This window comes from Hesperophylax consimilis, unplaced genomic scaffold (assembly GCF_061612785.1).
Source record: "Hesperophylax consimilis isolate HC1 unplaced genomic scaffold, BYU_Hcon_1.0 scaffold_40, whole genome shotgun sequence".
NCBI classification, from domain to species: Eukaryota; Metazoa; Arthropoda; class Insecta; order Trichoptera; family Limnephilidae; genus Hesperophylax; species Hesperophylax consimilis.
In genome coordinates this window covers 1,123,833-1,144,824 of record NW_028301270.1, presented here as the reverse complement: position 1 = coordinate 1,144,824, position 20,992 = coordinate 1,123,833, and the positions used below count along the sequence as shown (strand labels likewise).

The 20,992-nt window shown below is 35.0% G+C and overlaps 3 protein-coding genes across 5 annotated transcripts in view; 2 read left to right on the top strand and 1 right to left on the bottom strand.

Annotated features, from left to right (window-relative positions):
* Positions 1–3,300: 3,300 nt before the first annotated feature.
* Positions 3,301–4,638, top strand: LOC149408984 (uncharacterized). The gene is made up of 2 exons (XM_089650273.1): positions 3,301–3,550; positions 4,043–4,638. Exons 1-2 carry the CDS (start codon positions 3,301–3,303, stop codon positions 4,636–4,638), a joined length of 846 nt encoding a protein of 281 aa, XP_089506399.1.
* Positions 4,639–5,732: 1,094 nt separating this feature from the next.
* On the bottom strand, positions 5,733–7,401 carry LOC149408983 (uncharacterized). The gene is made up of 4 exons (XM_089650272.1): positions 7,271–7,401; positions 6,897–7,093; positions 6,104–6,708; positions 5,733–5,753 (listed from the first exon to the last, which is right to left on the bottom strand). Exons 1-4 carry the CDS (start codon positions 7,399–7,401, stop codon positions 5,733–5,735), a joined length of 954 nt encoding a protein of 317 aa, XP_089506398.1.
* A 1,009-nt stretch (positions 7,402–8,410) lies between these two features.
* Positions 8,411–20,992, top strand: part of LOC149408981 (E3 SUMO-protein ligase ZBED1-like) — a 52,624-nt gene continuing 40,042 nt past the window's right edge. Inside the window, exons 1-5 of one of the 3 annotated variants that reach the window (XM_089650265.1) lie at positions 8,411–8,635; positions 8,758–8,889; positions 9,011–9,127; positions 10,245–11,461; positions 14,097–20,883. In XM_089650265.1, the coding sequence (XP_089506391.1) occupies positions 14,227–16,137 (1,911 nt within the window). In that variant the 5' untranslated portion in view covers positions 8,411–8,635; positions 8,758–8,889; positions 9,011–9,127; positions 10,245–11,461; positions 14,097–14,226 and the 3' untranslated portion in view covers positions 16,138–20,883. Of the gene's footprint in view, positions 8,890–9,010; positions 9,128–10,244; positions 20,884–20,992 lie in introns of those variants that run through there. The other 2 variants (XM_089650266.1, XM_089650264.1) reach the window with 2 other exon arrangements.

Genomic DNA, 20,992 nt, shown 5'->3' with positions numbered 1-20,992 from the left:
CGATTCATTCGAATGGATCATTCGATTCTTTTGATGTTTCGGTTAAAAAAAATCGATTATATAAATATTTCGATCATTCCCATCACTAGTTTGATCTCTCGTTCTCTACCATAGCGACTTGTAACAGAAAGAGAAGCTAAGCATGTGTTATGCTGCGATAAAAATTAACGGTAATTTCCAAGACGCCATTTCGGAAGTTGAAGTCAGTTGAAGTTTTTTGCGTAAATATTTTGAATTTTGAAAATCGTCTAACCCATCTAAAAATAATGTTGCGTGCTAGAATTCTTCAAGGTGATAAATTAATGCCGTGTTGTGTTAAAGGTTGCTCAGACGGATTCGATAATCCGGTGCTAGCAAGAAGCAGCAAGAAATACGTTTGTTTGTGTGTGTCATATCGCAATTGAAAGCAAAAATACGGTACTTTTGGGATTGAAAAAGAATGCTTGGCAACGCTTAATTTTCCAGTCATCATACAATATCCTGTCTATCTCCACCAACTGAAAGAAGGACCCGAACACGTTGTTAAATACAGGTACTAACCTCTCGTTCTTTGATACAATGTTCATGATTCCTGAATGTACTTCATTGGCTAATAATTTGATTAATTTTCCTTTTCAGACCTATCCGTATTCCGACGCGATCTTATACCACGTATTAGGAGACTAAAATTGCTAAACAAAGCCACGATTACATCAAACAAGTTCATTCCTCTCCAGAATTACATCATGTAAGTACCAGTATTTTCAATGATGTTTGCTGACGACAAAGCTGTGAAAATTATATGAAACCCTTGCAGGAGAACTTGAATAACTTCTAGTGCTATTTTGTGTATATATTCTTGTATTTTTGTGCAAGGTCAAATTAAATCCTATTAAGTTGTTGCAGTAAGACAGAAATCCTGGGTTCGCTTCCTAGTTGAGAATGTTACTTTTTATTTTTTTGTGTCTTGTTCTGTTTCATGTTTTGTTTAGATATATTAGTATTATCTTCTACTTCAATGATAAATCAATGCTCAATACATCGGTTGTACTGACCCTGTTTTGTATTACTGTCCATTGTCTTTTTGAAAATAAAAAATATTTTGATGTATGCATAGCTGTGGGTTTTTTTTATTTTCCTTTTCCTGCATTCCAGTATTTTTTATTATATAATTTTTTTGGGCTAGTGAATACTGAATGAACGATGTTAGCTGTGTGCAGGTATATTGTCTACGTTTGCTCTTTTTTTAAATGACCTTGAGATTTCTTTATGGTCCACCATATATTTACCTGTCTGGACCAAACGACCGTTTTATCTGTGGTCGTCTGTGGTTAAGGGGGTGACAAAATGGCGCCATACAAAAAGCCCGAAGATATCGATCTAGAGAGTGGTTTATTTATGAACTGTACTGTGTAAGGGTGAGTTGCTGCTTTTAAGGGCTTCATCCCGTGTCAGCAGCGTAGGGGATGGTCGACCGCGTGGGGGGGGGATGCGTAGAAAGCATTCTGCGCATCTCGTCGCCTGCGTGCAGCAAGACAGGGACAATGCCATATGGGGAGAGAGAGATGGTGCTTGAAAAAATTTGCCTTTCATTTGTTTCGTGTTCAAGCAAAAGGCGACCGAGACGCCTCTCTGCGGGAAAAGAATTCAAGTTCAATAGGCCTCTTGCATCCCATTTTTTTATTTTATTTTCCGGTTTAGGCAAATATTCTAAGACATTCTGTATTTTTTTTTTTTTTTTTAATCGTATTTTTGAAACCATGGCGATTTTTTGAAAATTTTAATCCGAAAAATCGGACCATTTTTTCATAAACCGGAAAGACGGAACATAATTTATGGGTGCGAAAACAAAATAATTACATAGCCCAAAAACATTTAAAAAAAAAACGACGCATTTCACACGAATGGCAGAGGAGAATAACGAGGCATACCAAAAATATTACATCTCATAAATATTTTTTTCCTTGAACCTTCTTATTGATCATTAATCCTTATTAATTTATTTAAAGTTTTATTCCAGCAGTACTGGGAGGATATTGCAATCTCAGTCTGCCATATTAAATGAGATGACATATAATATAAATATACTTATACACAATATTATAGGATTGATGAATATATACGATTATAATGTTCAGTCACTTAATCCAAATATTTTACAATAAAACCTAATGTACATAAAATTAAATGAATTAAAGGGGAAGGTTTATCAACAATATGAAATATATAAACAAGTATAAAGAAGGTTCTCATAAAATATATTTAGTTGGTCGAAGTACCTATATATTCTATATGTACCAAGGTTGGTTTTTGTTTTTGCAATGAGACTATTTTTAACAGCTGCACATTCTAGTTATATAACATATAACTTGATATTGTACCTCTTGTTTGATACTATCCAAATGTTGCGATTTAAATTATTCTTGTACTCATAAACTCATAATAATATATTATTAAATTTGATTTTGTTAAAATCAGGACCATCACCATTATACTTCTAAGACAGCCGCCACGGAAGGATAATCTGTACGATTTTCACATCATAACATCTGTCACTTCTGAATAATATCTGTCATGTCAAAACGAAGTACTTCCAATTCTAACGCTGCGTTTTGTTACTGTTTTGTTATTTAATTAAACATGGATTCGTGTAGTAACCGTAGGATCCGAGATCGTAAAAATAATTATAAATATTGTATGGTTCCTTTGTGCCCAAATACTTCGGCGACTACTAAGGAAAAAAGATTTTTCGTTGTACCGCGAATTTCAGCAATTAGAAAACAATGGTGTATTGCAATTCATAGGTCCAGTCAATTGGGTGAACTGTCAAATAAAACCGTACGATATGTCTGTGAAGATCATTTTAATGTAAGTATATTTTTTACAATATTATTGTTTGAACACAATATTTAAAAAATACATATTTTTCTTTGTTGCATGCTTCACGAATAGTTTGCTGTACAGTACAGTAGGTTGAGTAGGTGGGTCTATTACCTAGTGACAACAAGCCTACACACATTACAATATTGTTACACTTTTGCAGGCTATTCTCAAATGAAGATACTTATTATATTTGCATTGTTAAGTTTGTATTGAATAAATACAATGTCTCTTGATAAGTTGTATTTTTATTTTCAGTTAAGCGTGGATGCTCGGAAATGGCCCCAACATCTAAGTAAAAGGGTGCTTTTAAAAAAAGGAACCATTCCTCATAAATTTGAATGTCAAATTGGAGCTGATGGGCGAGATCTACTCAATGTGGTGGATCAGCATCCAAGCTCATCTAAAGGCGGTGAAGTGTTTGTTGCAAGTCTCGAGCCAATGTCTCCTTGCCTGTCTGATGTGGATGAGTCTGTGCCACAACAGATCATCAATCAACCTCAAGACTACGTTGAACTGGAAGTGTCGTTTCCTCTCGAGAAGCCTCAATGCTCTGGACTCCAAATACTTCAACAACATGTGGATGGACCACAAGATACATCAAGCTCCGAAGAAAACTTTCACATGTTGATAGTTGAGAACGCAACTGATTCGAAAGCCATTCAATGCAATTTGAAAAAGAAATTCAAAAGTAAATTGACAAATACAGGAAAAGAACACAGTAGGGGTCCAATCGAGTGTTTAACTACTCGTGACGTAAGTACTTCTCCTGTGAAGCATAATAAAAATACCAAGAATGTACAACTAAAGCATGTCACTCTTCAGCCAGACAGTTCTGCCTCGGAATCGGCATCTGGTTCAGAATACTCCCAACAAGCTACGTCAGATTCGTACGTTGATAGTAGTTCAAATAGTGATTTCAAAAGTCTGTCATTGAAATTAACTCTGCAGCATATTGAAAACAAACCAAAGCTGTATTTAGGAATCCTTAAAGATTTTTATTGGATTGTTAAAACCCTAGCACTCCTTGAAAATATAAACATTTTAAATGTTTTAATCGTTTTAAAAAAAATTAAATTAAACTCTAGTTTCAGCATTTTAGGTGATGAATTTGGCCTTTCTGAGGCTCAAGCTTCAAGAATCTTTAAGCAAAGTTTACCGAAGTTATCTCGTCATCTTGCAGAACTGGTATTTTGGCCTAAGTCAGAAGCAATAGAAGCCTTACTACCAATTCCATTCAGAGCAAGATACAAACATGTCGTATCAATCATAGACTGTTTTGAAATTCAGATAGAGAAGCCATCAAATCCACTGCAGCAGGCACTAACTTGGTCAGAATATAAAAAATGCAATACACTCAAGTACCTAATATCAATCACTCCTGATGGCTTTATTAACTTCATTTCAAAGGGCTTTGGTGGACGTACTACAGATATGATGATTGTGGAAAAGTGCGGCTTCTTGGACAACTTGTCTGAAGGCATGTCGGTAATGGCAGATAGAGGTTTTAAGCAACTAGCTACTATTTTAGAAGGCAAACATTGTCAACTTGTGCGTCCACCAAGTGTTGTTACAGGTGTAAATAGCACTAAAAGAGAGGTGAAGTTATCCAAGCAAATAGCAGCCCTGCGTATACACGTTGAACGTGTAATAAGCCGGCTCAGAGAGTATAATATTCTAAAGCCACATTCTTGTATAGACTTCCATTTGACTCAACAAGTTGACCATATTGTTATGATTGCATGTGGACTCATAAATCTACAAAAACCAATAATTTGATCATATTAGTCTTATTAATATTATTAGTCTTTTAGTGTTTTGTGCTCTACGCTAATGTTTAGTTTAAAATGTTATGTGCGCTTCATTATCATATAAACTTTAACTTGAATATAAATATTCATAATATGTACCAGTGTAATTTTGTTTATCCTTCATGTAATGTATATAGAATAAGTCTAAAGTGTATAATATTATGTAATTATAGCGCCAGTATGTGTTTTTTATAAAAACATATGTTGGAGCTTTTACTTAGAGTTTATAGGCAATGAAGCCACCAAAAGGGATAATATCAAATACTGTAGAATAATTTATGTATAACACCTTCAACTTCTTACATTTACCATACATTCTGATTATGCTATACTAGCGCCTCCTAGCCCCGTGACTTCTGTGGGTTGGTTTTTTTTAATGCATGTTATTTGAAATGTTTTCTTTATTTTACGTTAATAAATTATATAAGTCGAAAATAAAATATTTAGTAACCTACATACGACCTTACTGTTCTTATGCTCACACGTAAAAAGAATATTAAAGCCCGCCATTAGGTTTGTTTGTATTGTCCCGAAGAAATGCAACATGCTACACTAGCGCCATCTAGCGGCCAGCGTTACCAGTCAGTGCAAGTACTGACTATAATAATGCTTCCAATATTTTACTGAGAGTGGATTGATTGCTATTCATTCATTACGCCTTACTTTTACATCAAGTTTATATAAATACAGTTGTGTTGTAGCAAAGTGATCATGTTCCACTTTTTAATACATTTCTATTTGTGTTAGAATTTCCACTTTGTAATCATTTTCTTACTTCCAATAATAAATACAAAAAAAATCTATGCGATAATACAATAACATGTGTACGTATTATCAAATAAATACTAGGTATAAATGTAAAAATATGTCTTATGTAAACTTTTTGTTTTTGTTTTTCTGTCACTTTATACAAATACATATTATACTATGGTGGATGGGATGAAAATAATATGATGCTATTGTACATAATCAATATAATCATGTATTATTATGAATAAAGAAGCGAGTGTAGTGCAGTAAATACGTGATTTATTTCAAATAATGTATACCTATACATTTTTTTTAAGTACAGGAAATATAGCTCTGGACCAAAACAGCATGGCTTTATTAATAGCTTCGACACAGAATTCTTCATCGTAATCGATGTGGAAAACATTTATTTTGCCAGATGATTCAAAGTTGGGTTCAGCAACACAAAACACTCCCTTGAATTTGTTCAGTACAAACATTTGTATTTGCATTTGTGCATAATACTTTCTGGCAACAACACCCTCAAAAAAGTAATTTTTCATTGTACTATGTTTGACTGGACACTTGACCTCAACAATATAATCATCAGTGACTGCATCCGGGGAGCCACCGATAATTGGTAATTTGCAACTGATTTTGAAACCACATTCTTTATATTTGTGTCCCAGTTGGTTTGCTAGTACCTTTAACACCAAAGGTTCTAAAAGCCGACCTCGTTGCATAGCCTTTGTGTCTGGAATCTTGGCTGCCCCTAAGATGACTTCAGTCAATGTTCCATCCAATGTTTTGCAGTTAGCTGCCTCGTATAGTTTGGATGCAGTAATTCTGCCATATCGCATTTCGTACCATAACGGGCAGTTAGCCTGCTTTCTTGTTAATGAAAAAACTTCCTCGAAGATATTTGGAGGAATATTTAGATCACATGTAATAAAATTGATGAAATCTGTAGCACTTGTATTGTGCAGGTTTCGTGTTTTCTTAAAAGCAGAAATCATCCTGTGCATGGACAAACAGTCAGTGGGCTTCGGATCCATGTAAAGTTGAGTCAGTTGGCATCGAAGCCCCTCCTTAAGACTCCTTTGGAGTACTGCTGCCAGGAAATCTCCATTACCTTTTTCCACGCTTTTTACTGCGTTCTTGCCAACTTGGGATGCCAGAATGAACTTTTGGGAGGTTCCGACACACGATAACTTTGATTTTCTCCAATAACAGTCGACAGATGTCGACGCTGGTTCTTCACTTCTCCTATGGAGCCATGTTAGAAATGCCAGTGCATGTTTACAGCCACCTGAAAGCAAAATGTTCCAAATATAAATTATTTGTCAACAGGTAGCTGGCAGAGACCCTCGCAATGATTCTGTGTTTGTTACATCACACAAGAGTTTGCTCTTCCCCACATCTCCATAGGGTAGAAGAGTGTAGAGGTTAGAGGAGAGAAACATATTTTACAATATAGCGACATACAGTTCAACTAACCTCTAGAAGCTGCACAGTCTTGACATTCTAAGACTTGTATTTCATCTTCCATCTCATCACACAAAAGTACAACAGAGTATGCTTTTTGGCGGACACGGTGCTCGGGGGTTATTTTTGCTTTCACTGTGCAGATAGGACCTTCTCTTTTTACCTGCACATACCCGATAGCATTATCACCATAACTTTCACGTGCAGACCTTTAAAATATATAATAATAACACGTTGAAAACAAAAGACAGTTGCATATAACTGAATGTTAACAATTGTCTTAATAATAATAATTGATGGAAACATAATATATAAGTACATATTAAATGTTGTCAAAATATATAACATAATATTCGTATATTAGAAGATACAGAAAAAATACTAACCTTTTTGTTTTGACATTTCTAATTTCGCTTCCAATGAAATTCATATTATTACTTAGAAAAGTAGCCATCATAAATGAATCTATGTTCGGCAAATTGTCAGACTGACCCTGAACAAAACCTACTTCAATCATTTCCAAATAATATATGCTTAATTTCTCAACAAAGTTAGCGGACTACAATACAAACAGCCAAACCCCAAACAAGTGTCAATATTCAAATTCACAAGTCGCCGGAAATCAAGGTGTTGCCATATAAAAAAAATAATCAGTGTGGAATTTTACAAAAATTAATTCAATAATATTGGAGACGGAACATTTTCAAGTGGTGACGTCACAAGCCAAAAATAACAGATTTATTTATTTTATTTAAAAAAAACTATACATTTCAAAATTTTTTGAGTAACATTTTCGTAATCTTAGTAGAGAAATCTATCCACTCATTTTTTTCCAAGTCATTAGAAAATCCTTGCAAGTGGCCTATTCAGCGTGCCAAAATGTGAACAGGATTCAACCAGCTTTTTTAGAAACTCGGCCGGATTCGTACGGCGGGAAAATTAGCGGAACTCTGTCGGCGGAAACTGGAAGCGTTCGAGGAGCGCCATGCTCGAGAACCGCGGTTCACTCTCCCGCCGCCAGGACTGCCCCACTATATAAAAATTTGATTTGCGTCAGAGCTTCCAAATCTGGGAATTTTTTGTTTCTCTGCCGAATTTTGCAGAAATCACGAGTGTTGCCACGCGCGCGGTTTCGAAACGGCCAAATTTTGGTGCATTTTCGCAACGTTTCGTTTTCATCGATCGGGATGATCTGCAAAACATTTTCTCCTTCACCGTTTATGTTTTTATTCAACATCGAACGCACCCCGAACGCGTAATCATAAAAAAAAAATTTCTTGCGCCTTTTTGCTCGAAAATTTTGCGTTTTTCGCATTACTCGAACGTAAATTAAAAACACGATTGATTTTTATCGAGCGTCGGGTCTGAATTGATCGGGTATCGTTGATTTTTTTTTTAAATTTCACGAAAGATGTTTTTAAATTTCCCGATTTTTAGGGTAATAGGTTTAATTTATGTCTAAATGTTTATTTTTTGCATAATGGTATCATTATATAACGACGCCAAGTCACGTGGTATATTGGCAAATGGCGGACTGCTATTTAAAAACCCAGTATCGGTTTGTGTTTTAAATATTATCAAGTCCGCTGAAATGTATACGATATCAATCAGTGAATGTTATTCTTTACGAAGTTCCGCGTGTCTTTGACGACTCGGATCAAGTTGCATCATGGGATTCTTTAAGAAATATGGATTCATAACGTGACGAAAAAAACATGGTGGTTGGATTAATTGTTTTCCTTTTTCGTCAGGTAAATATTCTTATTTAATGTTATTTTTTTGCTGTACCGAGTTGAAAATGAATATAACGTTACAATATATATATTAATAAATGATTATTCAAATAGCTAACTCTTATCAAATGTCATTACAGGATTTAGAAACCTCTCCACTGTATGCGATTGGCAATGGGGACACCTTCACGGGGCCTTTTGCTTGCGGATTTTCGGTAAAAAATACACCTAGGCGATTTCATCGATGGTTATTGATGGCGTTTCTTGGACAGGTATGTAAAATGGCAGACGTGTGATAGTTTGACAATTGCCATTATCGCCGAGTCTGTAAAGTTTGCAATATATATTGATAAATTATACAAAATGCCTAACTATATAAAATGTCATTTGTAGGGTTCTAAAACGTCTAGGCTGTCGAAATATAAGCCGTGATGACAGTGCAACGCTTTGACTTCTGAACAAAGGACGTTCTGAACAAATGACAGCGCAGAATTCTGGCATCTTCTCAAGGTGAATATTATCATGTTATAATTAATTAATTAATTTCATTATTATAACGTAAATAAAAGCCTAACTTTCATCTATTGAAACATCTCTACTGTCTGCTTATTGCATATCCACCAATAATAAAAGAGAAAGCGTTCATTTTTTGCCTAGAATCATGCCGGATATATTCGCAGACACAACGGTTCCTTTAATCTTTACGTGCGCCAGTTTTCAGTATGACATAACTATAACATCTTGCTTTATTCACACCACATTTTTACCCATTAGTTTCGGGGAAAAAGCAACGTTTTGACACGCAGTCCGCTTCATTTACACGCAAGCATATGTATTTAATTATCAGAGTTGTGCCGTTTAGAAAGCCTCATGCTATTTATAGGAAAGGAACGAAACAACCGCAAATGGCTCGAAACGCCGTTTGCAGTTGTTGCGTTCCTTTTCTGGTTCGGTTCGGAGCTTATAATCACAGGGGCCCAACTACAAAAACTGGTGTTTTGAGTTAAGCTGGGTTTTGGTAATGCCATTATAATATTTATTAGTGACACGAAGCGGACCTTAAAGTTACAAAGTTTGTTTGCATAATTCTATTAGATAGTAAGTTACATCAGGCGTTTCAATTATTGACTATCATTGTAACATTTGAAAGTCAACACAATGCAATAAGATTAAAATACAAGACGCGTTGGACGCCATTGTAATATTTAAAATTCATAGCTATAAAATTCATGTTGAGCGTCAAATTATCATACAAAAGTTAAAACGCTACACTTGAGACAAGAAAAAATGAGGCGACTCTTTAATTATAATATTCAAATAACATATCTCAAGATCGTGCACTGTGTTCGTAGATGGCTAATAAACCCCTATGTTTAAATATATATGTTTAAACATAGGGTACAAGTAATATCTATTACAAAATGTATGTAATTAGTTCTGGCCCGCTATTTGATATTACATTTGAAACTTTGACAATCGCCATTAACGCCGATTCTGTAAATTTTGCACAATTCTTCTGATCATTTGTCTCTTATTGCAGATTTTTTTGTTGTACCAAGTTAAAAACATTAAAATACTATATATTAATAAATGAATTAACAATATGCATAATTTTTTTCGTTTGCAGGATGTCAAAACCTTTCTCTACCGTCTGCGTTTTCAAGTCCTCGAGAATGAATGAACTTCAGCCGGCGTTACTTTGAACTGGAACTAATTTCACAATCCTCTCTATGTCTTTCCAAAGGCGTGATGAAAATGATGACACTTCAACGCTTTGATATTTTAAAGTTACTAATCATCCATGAATGGTATAATTATGGAACTAATTACATAACTAGCTTGCCAGTTAATATATCTACTTAAATCGGAAACGATCAAGGTTTTTAATTGGACGGCCAATTTGTTCATTTAAAATTTGTTCACAGACGAATGGAATGGAACATTACCAACTCCTCAAAGTTGCGTACCATCATGAAATAGTTTTACCGTCAAGTACGATTTGCCAAGATGTTATTAGCGCACTTTACGGAGATTCTCATTCTGTAGCGATTCAAATTTATTCAGTGACAGAGCGATACTGTGTCCCAAAAATGTAGATGCACGTAAAATTAACGAAAAAGTCTTGCTTATGAAATAACAATTAATAAATCGCAGGGTCAAACTTTTAATCAGATTGGTGTTTATTTACCAGAACCCGTCTTTACGCATGGGCAATTGTATGTAGCTTGCTCCAGAGTCATAACAATAAATTCATTAAAAATTCAAATAGTCGACGGAAGTCCTCAAGGTGTAAATCAGGCTGGAGTTTCAACCCAAAACATTGTTTACAGGTAAATTTTAGATTAGGTATTGTCGTTTTATATCTATTTAAACCAGTAAATTTAATCTATTTAAGACAGTGGCGGTTCGTGGTCTTTTTAACAGGGGGTTCAGAAATTCAAGAGAAGATAAACATATCTAATTAAAATTTACTTACTGTTGTCCTTCATCAAATAGTCGAATACGGCAGCAGTCACACAACTTAAATAAAGTTAGTGGGAGGGGTACCTACTAGCGATGTGTAGGTTCAGCCGGATTGAGTCCTTGAGCCCGAGTCCTTTGCGGGAAGCGGGTCCTACTCCCACTCCTTTTCGTAATCAACCACTCCCAGAGAACTCGGTCTGGGACTCGGACCCGAATGCCTCCAATCAACGACTCCCAGAGAACCCGGACCCGAGAATGCCTCTAAGGACTTGGACTCGGACCCGAATGCCTCTAATCAACAACTCCCAGAAAACTCGGACTCGGGGTCTCGAACCCGAATGCCTCCCTCCACCACCGGCCTCGCGAGTCCTGCAGTGAGTGGTAAGTTCTGGTGGTGAAGACATCTTCTGTTTACCTGCTTTACAGTAAGTGGATGTTTTGTTTATTGTTTAATATCTAGTACTTATTGGAGTTATTTGGGGTTATGAGTTGCTTTTCTAAACCGATGAGCTAATTAGTTAAATAATAATATCGACTGACATGTACTAATAAATCAATAATAGCAATAAATTATTTGAGTGATGTAAAAAAAATAAGTTAAGTAATATTTAATTTAATTAGGTGTATAAAAATTAGGCTGTGACTGGGGTTTTCACTTTAAAAAAAATTGATTCTTACCCTAGTATTGTCGATAGTTTTATCAATCAATTCTGTTTCAGCAATCAATTCTGCCATTCGATACAATTAACAGCATTCCTCAAAATATTAGTATTGAAACAATAAGAAATGATTATTGCGGCTTATAGCCAATGAATTCACCTAGATTTGACCATTTTTCCAATATTTTTAGACTCACTAAGTACTCTAGGATGTACCTAGAGGTGCTACTAAGATATTGCAATACTTGCAAAAATTTGACGAAAAGCGCTCCAGTGGATGTTTTTATTTATCTTCTAAAAAACACAAGCCACTAAAAAGCATCTTGCCTATTATTTATAATATCCATAACACTTCATTGTAAATATTGTATTTTTTGTTGTCACTGTTAATAACTACAACGACTACAGAAAACAGATAAAACAAGTTCATTGGATTTTGAAGGAACAACCTTGGAAGGCTCAGCCATCCGAAAGTTATTACCTTAAATCAAGCCCATTGTTCGTCCCTTTTTACATATTTTTAAAAAAATTGTTGGCTAAATCAGATAATTCGGGAGTTGCAGCCAAGCCGATTGTTTGTTACAGCGTTTCCCAAATGGTGGGTCTGGAGTCTGGATAAAATAAAAACTCTAATTAATTTATTATTTTACATTTAACTTCATCTCATAACAAAATATTATTGTCTTCTGTTATGAATTACGACTCTCATTTTGTGATACCTATGACATATTACAGCGCCCATAAGGTGATTTTTTCACAAAACGGCGCTATGCCAAATATCCAACATTATGTGCATCCTGTACTAAATAAAGATAATCTTAGGAATTTGATTCAGGTGGTTGTGAAATGGCCGCTGTCTTCCCTGACTTATACCGCAAATCAATCTTCCATATTACACACACACTAATCTAATAATCTCCTGAAACACCTTTCTCCGCTCTTCATGTCCAAACTATCTAAGCGGTCCTTCGACCAAGTATCTCTAGACAAGCCCTGTGATCTTAAAAATGCCACCCGAACCAAAAACATTGGTTTACGTAAACATTTATCAAAAACAAAGTGCATTTTCTCGCAGTCCAAAGATCACAATAAGCATTGGTTTTTTACCTTTTATTGGTCTGTGTGGAGCAAATTTGTCCTCCAGTAAGTTCGCGGCAACAGAATCGCTAGTTTTGTGAAAATCTTTTTTTTTCAAACACAAACATGAGGCAGTCCGTAGTATTTTAGGTACGGGCTATCGCAAACTTTATTATTAACAAATTGATCAGTTATATGAATACTTCAAAAATAGATGTACCTAACAGATAGATCCGAGGCAGCGTACAAAGAAAAGTAACAAAAGATCAAAATGTTTAAATTTTTCCTAAGAAAAAAACCACGTTACGCAACAGATGCGACGGAACTCGATCGGTAGGTAGGTACCTAGTAGTATTATGAAATGACGCGTTAGGTGGTATTACTTTTGGATTGAAATTAGGTATGGGAGGGCTAATCTATACTTATTATATCGATGAAGCGGTAACTTCATAATCTTGTGCATTACGCTGTGCACTTTTTCTCCATATTTATACTGTCTTACATTCCTTTAAAAAATATTAATTAAGGTTAGTTTTTTTAATGTAAATAGGTAGGTTCTAAAATGTGTAGGTACTGAATTAGATTTTATTTAAACAATACGTCAATATTGAGTGAAATAAAATTTTGTGGATCTGTGAAAAAAATAAAACCAAAAGGACTGCGGAAACAAGTTTGGGAAACGCTGAGAGGAATATAATATTCATTTTGTCACAAAATCATATCGACTGCACGTGCTCCACGGCGCGGTGGGAGGTCTGCTGTGCACGCGTTTGTCTCGTGTGTTTTGCTGTGTGCCGGTTTTTAGCATGCGTTTTCTCGTGTGTTTCACGTGATAATTTCGCGGAACATTTTTTACTTTTTCATATTTTTCATGGCTGTTTTAGAAAGTATCTAAGTATTCGCGTTTTTAGTTTTGCTCCCAAATCTGCCTGTATTATTTTTCTTTTCAATTCTCCCACATTTCTTGTGAAAGGCAGTATTTTTTAAATTACTATTTTTATAGCGCCGCTTGTGTGAAAACCTCCCCAAGGTTGCTTTATACCTGACTTTAAGAAATTTAACGTAATCATAATATGATTATAAATATATTTTTAGGAATAAATAAATAGGGGAGGTATGATAAGAAAAAAGCAATGTTTCGCATTATTTTTTTTCTTCGATCCAGATACAAGTAACGTTGTGACGAGGTAGATATTTAAATATAGTCTATGTTCCTTACAAAACCCTACTTTCCGATGAAAGGTTACATCATTGATAGTTGCTATTTATTTCTTTTCCAGAACGATTTGTGCAGTACTGACCTATCTTACAGAACATATTACATAGGTAATTGACAGTTATCGCTGGAAATCCGTACCCGGTGAGCGCTTGTCTTGTAACTGACTCCGTGTTGCGTACATTGTGAACAATATGCCTCCACACAATGCAAAGAAGAGTGAAGTATGGAAGCATTTCGACAGCCCTAATGAAGTAGAACAGAAAGCTAAGTGTTCTTACTGTCACAAGTACATCAGTTATCGTGGTGGCGGCACTGCTAATCTATCACGTCATTTGAAGAGGACGCACCCAACGGTCCCTTTATTAACGAATGTTACTTATAATGCCCGTCTAACTGTACAAAACTTTCAAGAAGACCCATCTGTCTCTTGTATACATCAAGAACCGCTTCAGCCTCTAGAACACGAAAATATAAATCGGCGAACTCAAGAAGCACCGACAACGGCGACAACTAGTCAAACACAAGCTAGTATTGCTAATTATATTCATGTTGTTCGACCTATCTCGGTTTTGAGATCAAAGCAGTTGGATGAGCAATTAGTGAGGGTAATAATAAAAGAATATCAACCATTTAGTATAGTAGAGGATGTGGAGTTCAAAAAATTAATACATATGTTATGCCCCGGATACAAACTGCCAACTCGAAAAACAATTTCTAACAGTATAATCCCACGGCTATACGCGAAAACTGAAGAGATAGTGAAGGAAAAATTATTTAAAGCTAATTATGTTTGCATAACCACAGATGGATGGACATCAATCACGAATCAAGGATTCTACAGCGTCACATGTCACTTCGTAAATGAGGAAACTGAATTGAGTTCGGTTTTATTGGGATGTGAACAATTTGATCACCGTCACACATCTGAAAACATATCATTTTTTTTGCGTCAAACTGTCGCCAAATGGGGGTTAGAAAATAAAGTAATTGCAGCAGTAACAGACAACGCTAGTAACATGACCCGTGCAGTCCAATTATGTCAATGGGAACATTTCCCGTGTTTTGCACACAGCGTTAATTTGGTTGTGCAGGCAGGATTAGAAAAGATCAAAGGTATTCTAGATAAAGTCAAGGTCATTGTCAAATTTTTCAAGAAAAGTTCCCACGCACAAGCAGAGTTACACGCTGCACAAGAACGTATGGAATTACCCCTCTTAAAATTAAAACAAGATTGTCCAACGAGGTGGAATTCCACATACGACATGCTCAAACGCATATTAACTATTAAGAATGCAGTGGTATCGGTTTTAGCAGTTGAGATGCCCCAATACAATACTATAACATCTATCGAATGGGAGGTCATAGGAAAATGTGTTCAAGTTTTAAAAATTTTCGATGAAGTGACTACAGCCATTTGTGCGGAAAAGACCATTAGTATCTCAAAAACCATTATATTTGTCACGGCAATGAAAGAACATGTCGAAAAGATGATGGTGGAACTCATGGATGCTTCACATGCAGGCGCTCAAGAAATGACAATTACTTTGAAAGAAAGACTTGTAAGCAGGTTTCATTTTATAGCTCAGAATACTTTAGCAGCACAGGTATCATTTTTGGATCCTCGATTCAAAAAATACGCATTTTCAGATGATTTGTCTTACCTAAAAACGTACGAAGACATAAAACATATTATCAATAGTTCCGAAGTTTCCCAGCAACAAGTAGTAATAGAAAGAAATCTACCATCCCAATCTAGTACTGACATAGAGTCATTACTGTACAAATGTTTTGATGAGAAAGTTCAGTTTTCGGCACAGCCCCAAAGCGTGTCCACGTTATCTACAGCTGAACTAGAAAAATACGTTGATGAGAAAATCCTTGACAGAAGAGAAAACCCTCTCAGATGGTGGAAAGAACGTAAACATATTTATCCAATATTGTACCAGCTAGCAATGAAGAGACTTTGTGTTCTAGCCACCTCCGTCCCCTGCGAACGTTTATTTTCGAAAGCTGGACAAATCCTCACCGAGAAGAGGAATAGACTATCTACCCAAAAATTTGAGAAAATTTTATTCTTAAACTCCAATCTCGGACTCGAATAATGGATATATTATTGGGTATCAAGATATTTTACATTTGAATATTTAAAATGTGTTGTATTGTTTACTAAATATTTGTATAACTATATATATGTATAACTATATGGGACGTGTGGGATTGCACTATCCTCCCCACATCCTGGAATAAATTATTATTATTATTATTAATGTTATTCTTGTTTTACAAAAAGATACCTCTGTATTATAACTGTGTTGTATTATAACTCTATGGTTTATACCTGATTGTAAAATTTTATTTTCCGTTTCGGAATGAATGAAAAAAAATCTTACTGATTTTATTTTTCAATGCTTTTTATGTCTTATGAATAATACGGGGGGATTTTGCGATATTGCTGATTCTTTTAACTGTTTGTAACAATTTGTATAATTTAATTTTTCAATTCGCAATTTAAAAAAAAAATATTACATTTTTTTATGTTCATTTTTTTTATGTTTTATCTTGATTTAAAAAATTCAATACGAAGATATTTTGAGTTTATTTATGATTCTTTTGACTGTTATGCCTATTTGTACATTTTTTTTTCGGATTCAGAATTTAAAAAAAAACTTACTGATTTATTATTTTTATGTTCAATTCTTATGTTTCTTTTGTTTCATGATCTTGTTTTAAAAATCAACATGTTGGCATTTTGAGATATTGCCGATTAGTTTAACGGTTTTTATGTAAAATCTCAACGATTTATCGCAATTCTTTGATGTTTTATATTTTTATTTTAGCCCCTCATATTTGTAGGCGCTAGGTACCTACTGTAAGTAAAAATTATTGTTTTATTTTAAAGTTTTATTTTAATTATCGTTCACTATTTTTATTTTTTGTGTTATTAAAAATACAAATTTCAGTGGTGTCTGTCTGTGTATCCGTAACTCTGGTTCAATGAACTCTAGAATATGGATTTGCTTTGATTTTAAAAATTGGAACTGATTGTAAACTGGTATTGGAAAGATTCAGACAAGCGATAAATTAGGTACCAAGATTATTTTATTCAATAATTGTTTATTTAAAATGGCTATCTTTTGTTAAAATTTTTTAGCTATGTCGTAATAGTGTTCATTCGAAAGGCAAATTTCTGGCAAATGTTTATTTTTAATGATCCTGAGACATATATATGTATATATTTGTGAAACCAAAAGGAAAAATATACAAATCAAGTATATAATATATACAAATCCTACAATAATATATTGAACAAAGTGTGTATGTATTGTAAAAGTAAAAAAAAATGGACTGGAATAAATAGATATTAAAACATGTTGTTAATTGTTAAAATTTTAATAGTTCAATGCTGTACCTAACTACTTCCTGACTTTGTTTTTAAAACATCTCGCCTTTACTGAGTTTCATTTGATAGAGGCTTCGACCAAGTACCTTTATCTATATCGATGGACAGAGATTATGAAAAAGACAAATTCTCAACGACAACCGAAATTTATGTTACTACATTTGATTTATTACTGCTTACGCGTGTGCTAAAATTATCATCTGGAACTTGGAACCTAATACTACATCCGTTACGGCCTCGCATTAGCCGTAGCCCAATCAGCTGGAACACGACAAGACACGAATGGATTTCGTTGAACTTCGCCAAAATGTAAACTGCACAACTCGCGACTCGGGTGCGATGGGTGACGGGATTGACTCCGTGTTCTCGTGTGGGTCCGAGTTCTTGTGCGGGTCCTTGTCCTGCTACGGGTCCGAGTTCTTTCGCGGGTTCTATCCGAGTCCGAGTGCCGAGTCCTTGGCCGGACCCGTGCGTCCCGGTAGTCGCCCAGTACCCAGTCCGCACCCAAGAACTCGGACCCGGGACCCACTCCAAGAACTCGAGTTCTTTTAAAAGGAAGCAGTCCTCGGATGCCTCCGGAAAAATGCAGAACTCACCCACCTCTAGTACCTACATATTATTGTTTTTAAATCACTTCACTAGACACAAATATTAGATAATGAGAAAAGTTTTATAGGAATTAAATTGTTTAATGTTTTTACAGCACTCAATGTATGTTGCTAATTATTATTGTTTTTTCGAGAAGAATAATTTCGTAGAATATACATATAATAGATATTTAAAACATAAAAAAAAACAAATAAAGGTGGCACGAAATAAATTTACTAAGTCTACTTCAATAGGTAGTAGATTTGCAAATGCCATAAGCAAACGGTTGGAGAAATGCAGAAACAAGAAAACAAAAATATGTACAAAAATGACTACAAAGTTAAATACCATAATATAACATAAAAAATAACACTTGCTTCCCTAAAGGTCAAACGTCGACCGCGAAGTTCTCGGGTTTCTTCGGTTACATTCGTCAATGTTCGGAGGTCACGTGATAACATAACGCGTGTTCGGCGCACACAATTTGTCCTACTTTTGCAAAGAAAGACCAAATTTTGTATATGTCACCGTCATAGGGATCTGTACCGGCTAAAATTCTTTTGTATGAAGAGTTTGGCGCGGATTTCAACTCGCACAAAATTTGGAATATGTATCGTATTTTTCGGTGGCGCGGGTTTTGAAGGCGAAATTTTAATAGCGTGCTATCTATAATGTGCTTATATTATTATAAAACAAGTTTGTTTTATTTTCTCATCTTTTTAATGGGGGTTCGCCGCACAAACGCACTTTAGAGAAAACCGCCACTGATTTAAGACTAATCTTCCCATTTTAAATTTATTCGCAGGGTTAAATACATACAGTGTGACTTGAACTTATCATTTGATGATAACGCAAACCTAAATTTGTCACTATTTGAGGGAACTGTTGATTTTTATCATTAGGAAAATTTAGTTTCAGATTAAATAGATTCCCAAAAGCATTTTAACTATTTTTATATTCTGTTTAAACTTTAAAAAGTAAAACAAGTTCAAACTCAAAATACTTATATCGAATCAGATTTAAAAAAAATAAATACACTTTAATGAAATTAAAACGTTGTTTGATTTTTACTTATTTCCAAAATCTGTTATTTTATTTTATTTATTTCATTCAAAAAACAGTGTTTTACATAAAAAGCATACTCTGCACATCTCACTAGGGCATTTCAATCGGTAGCTTGACATAGGTAAATAGGTTTGCTCAGCTAGATCAGTGAGCTAAATTAAAATGTATTTATGTAAGGTAAGTTTTTAGATTCTCACGGCCAAAAGCATTTTTGTTGTTTGTTTTTGGGGTGTTATGCCGTGTTGCGCTAACTCCTTCTTTAGCCGACGTTTCGGACAGCGTCGGCTAAAGAAGGAGTTAGCGCAACACGACATAACACCCCAAAAACAAACAACAAAAAAGTATTTATGTAAGTTCAAGTAGTTGTAGGTAGTAAACAATTATATTTTTAATGTCTTACTTTTAAGTAAAGAGAGTGAAATGTGTATATTTCTTTTCTACGGTTTATACTGTGGATTCCAAATTGTCGAGGCATATTCCAGTGTACTTCTGACTCATACAAAAGTTAAAACGCGAGGCAACAAAACACAAGTGTCTTAGCGCGTTGTTCAGTTCAAAGTTTTTACAGCTTTAAAACCACTATTCCATATTATATGTATTGTGAGAAGTGTGCATTAACCCAAAGACGTCACAATTCAAGTGTTGTGTAAATCAGACGTTAAATTTGTCAAATCTAACATGTTTTGCATATTCTTTGTAAACAACAAACAAACTATTGTAGCAGTTCTTTACTACCCGCTACATTTCAAGATGATTCGGAGTGTGTAAACACTGGACTCCGACAAGAGGAGAGGAGACGGCAACTCGAGCGCGCCCGAGCGGCCAGTACCATTACGGCTCCCGCCGGCTATAGACGCAATCCCGGAAGACGTAGCGAACGCGACAAACGACATTGGACGAACTTCCGAGACATCGATCTTTTGGGGAACAATGACGCAACATATTATAATTCGTCTTGCTGGTCATTGCTTTCTCATCTAAATTTAACGTCATGTAAAATGATGTTTGGCGCCCTCTACTCTTTATAACAGGTCAGAATACTTTTGTCACACACACGCACGTTTCATGTTACTTATTCTTAATTCACTTTTCTAGTCACACCATTTAACATTGCTACCTATTATTAAAAAGTCCGATGCGGAAGGCCTTCGGTCCGACGCACACGCCCTAGGATTAAATTCAATCATGAATATTTTGAGATCTCTTGTTTGCTCTGGTTTTGTACGCTGTAGAAATAAATAATATGTTGTAATTCATAACTCTTTTTATTACTACTTCTTTTATCATCATGTTACCCATTGAGGGATTAAATCCCATCATAATGGCAACGTGCCCCTTAACCTCGAAATCTGGTTATAATGGCGCACCAACGTGTTTTTTTTCTCGGATATTTTTAACATTTTAATTAGGTTAGCATTTTGGATTGATTTTTTTTTTCATGTGTGACATTAGTATTTGGCCTGTTCTTCGTGTTTTTAATGTCGTTTGGAGTGTGTCTTCCTGGATTGCGTCGTCCCCTAGCCGAGTTTCTTTTAGAAATTGTAGACAATTTTAAAAATTTTATTTTTACTTTTAACCTTTTAAAATTATTTATTGTCCGTTGGTACTCTGCGAGATTGGTGGGTATCTCGTATTTTTTTTATTGTTGTAAGTTGTTCCAGATTCCCACATCTGAAATTGTAGTATTGGTGTATGTCCATTTCTGAACTTTTGTCCATTAGATGTGTAGGTACAAATAATTTTACACCCATTTTTCCTCTTTTGGGAATTTGATCTTTTTATTATTGCCGTCTTCGGACGTGATTAATGTTGCCTTGCTGTTTTCTTTTTTCCAATTAATCTTTAGGTACATCTAGTCACAATGCCTGATACAAGGAGTCAAGTAAAAGAATCCGCTATGTCTT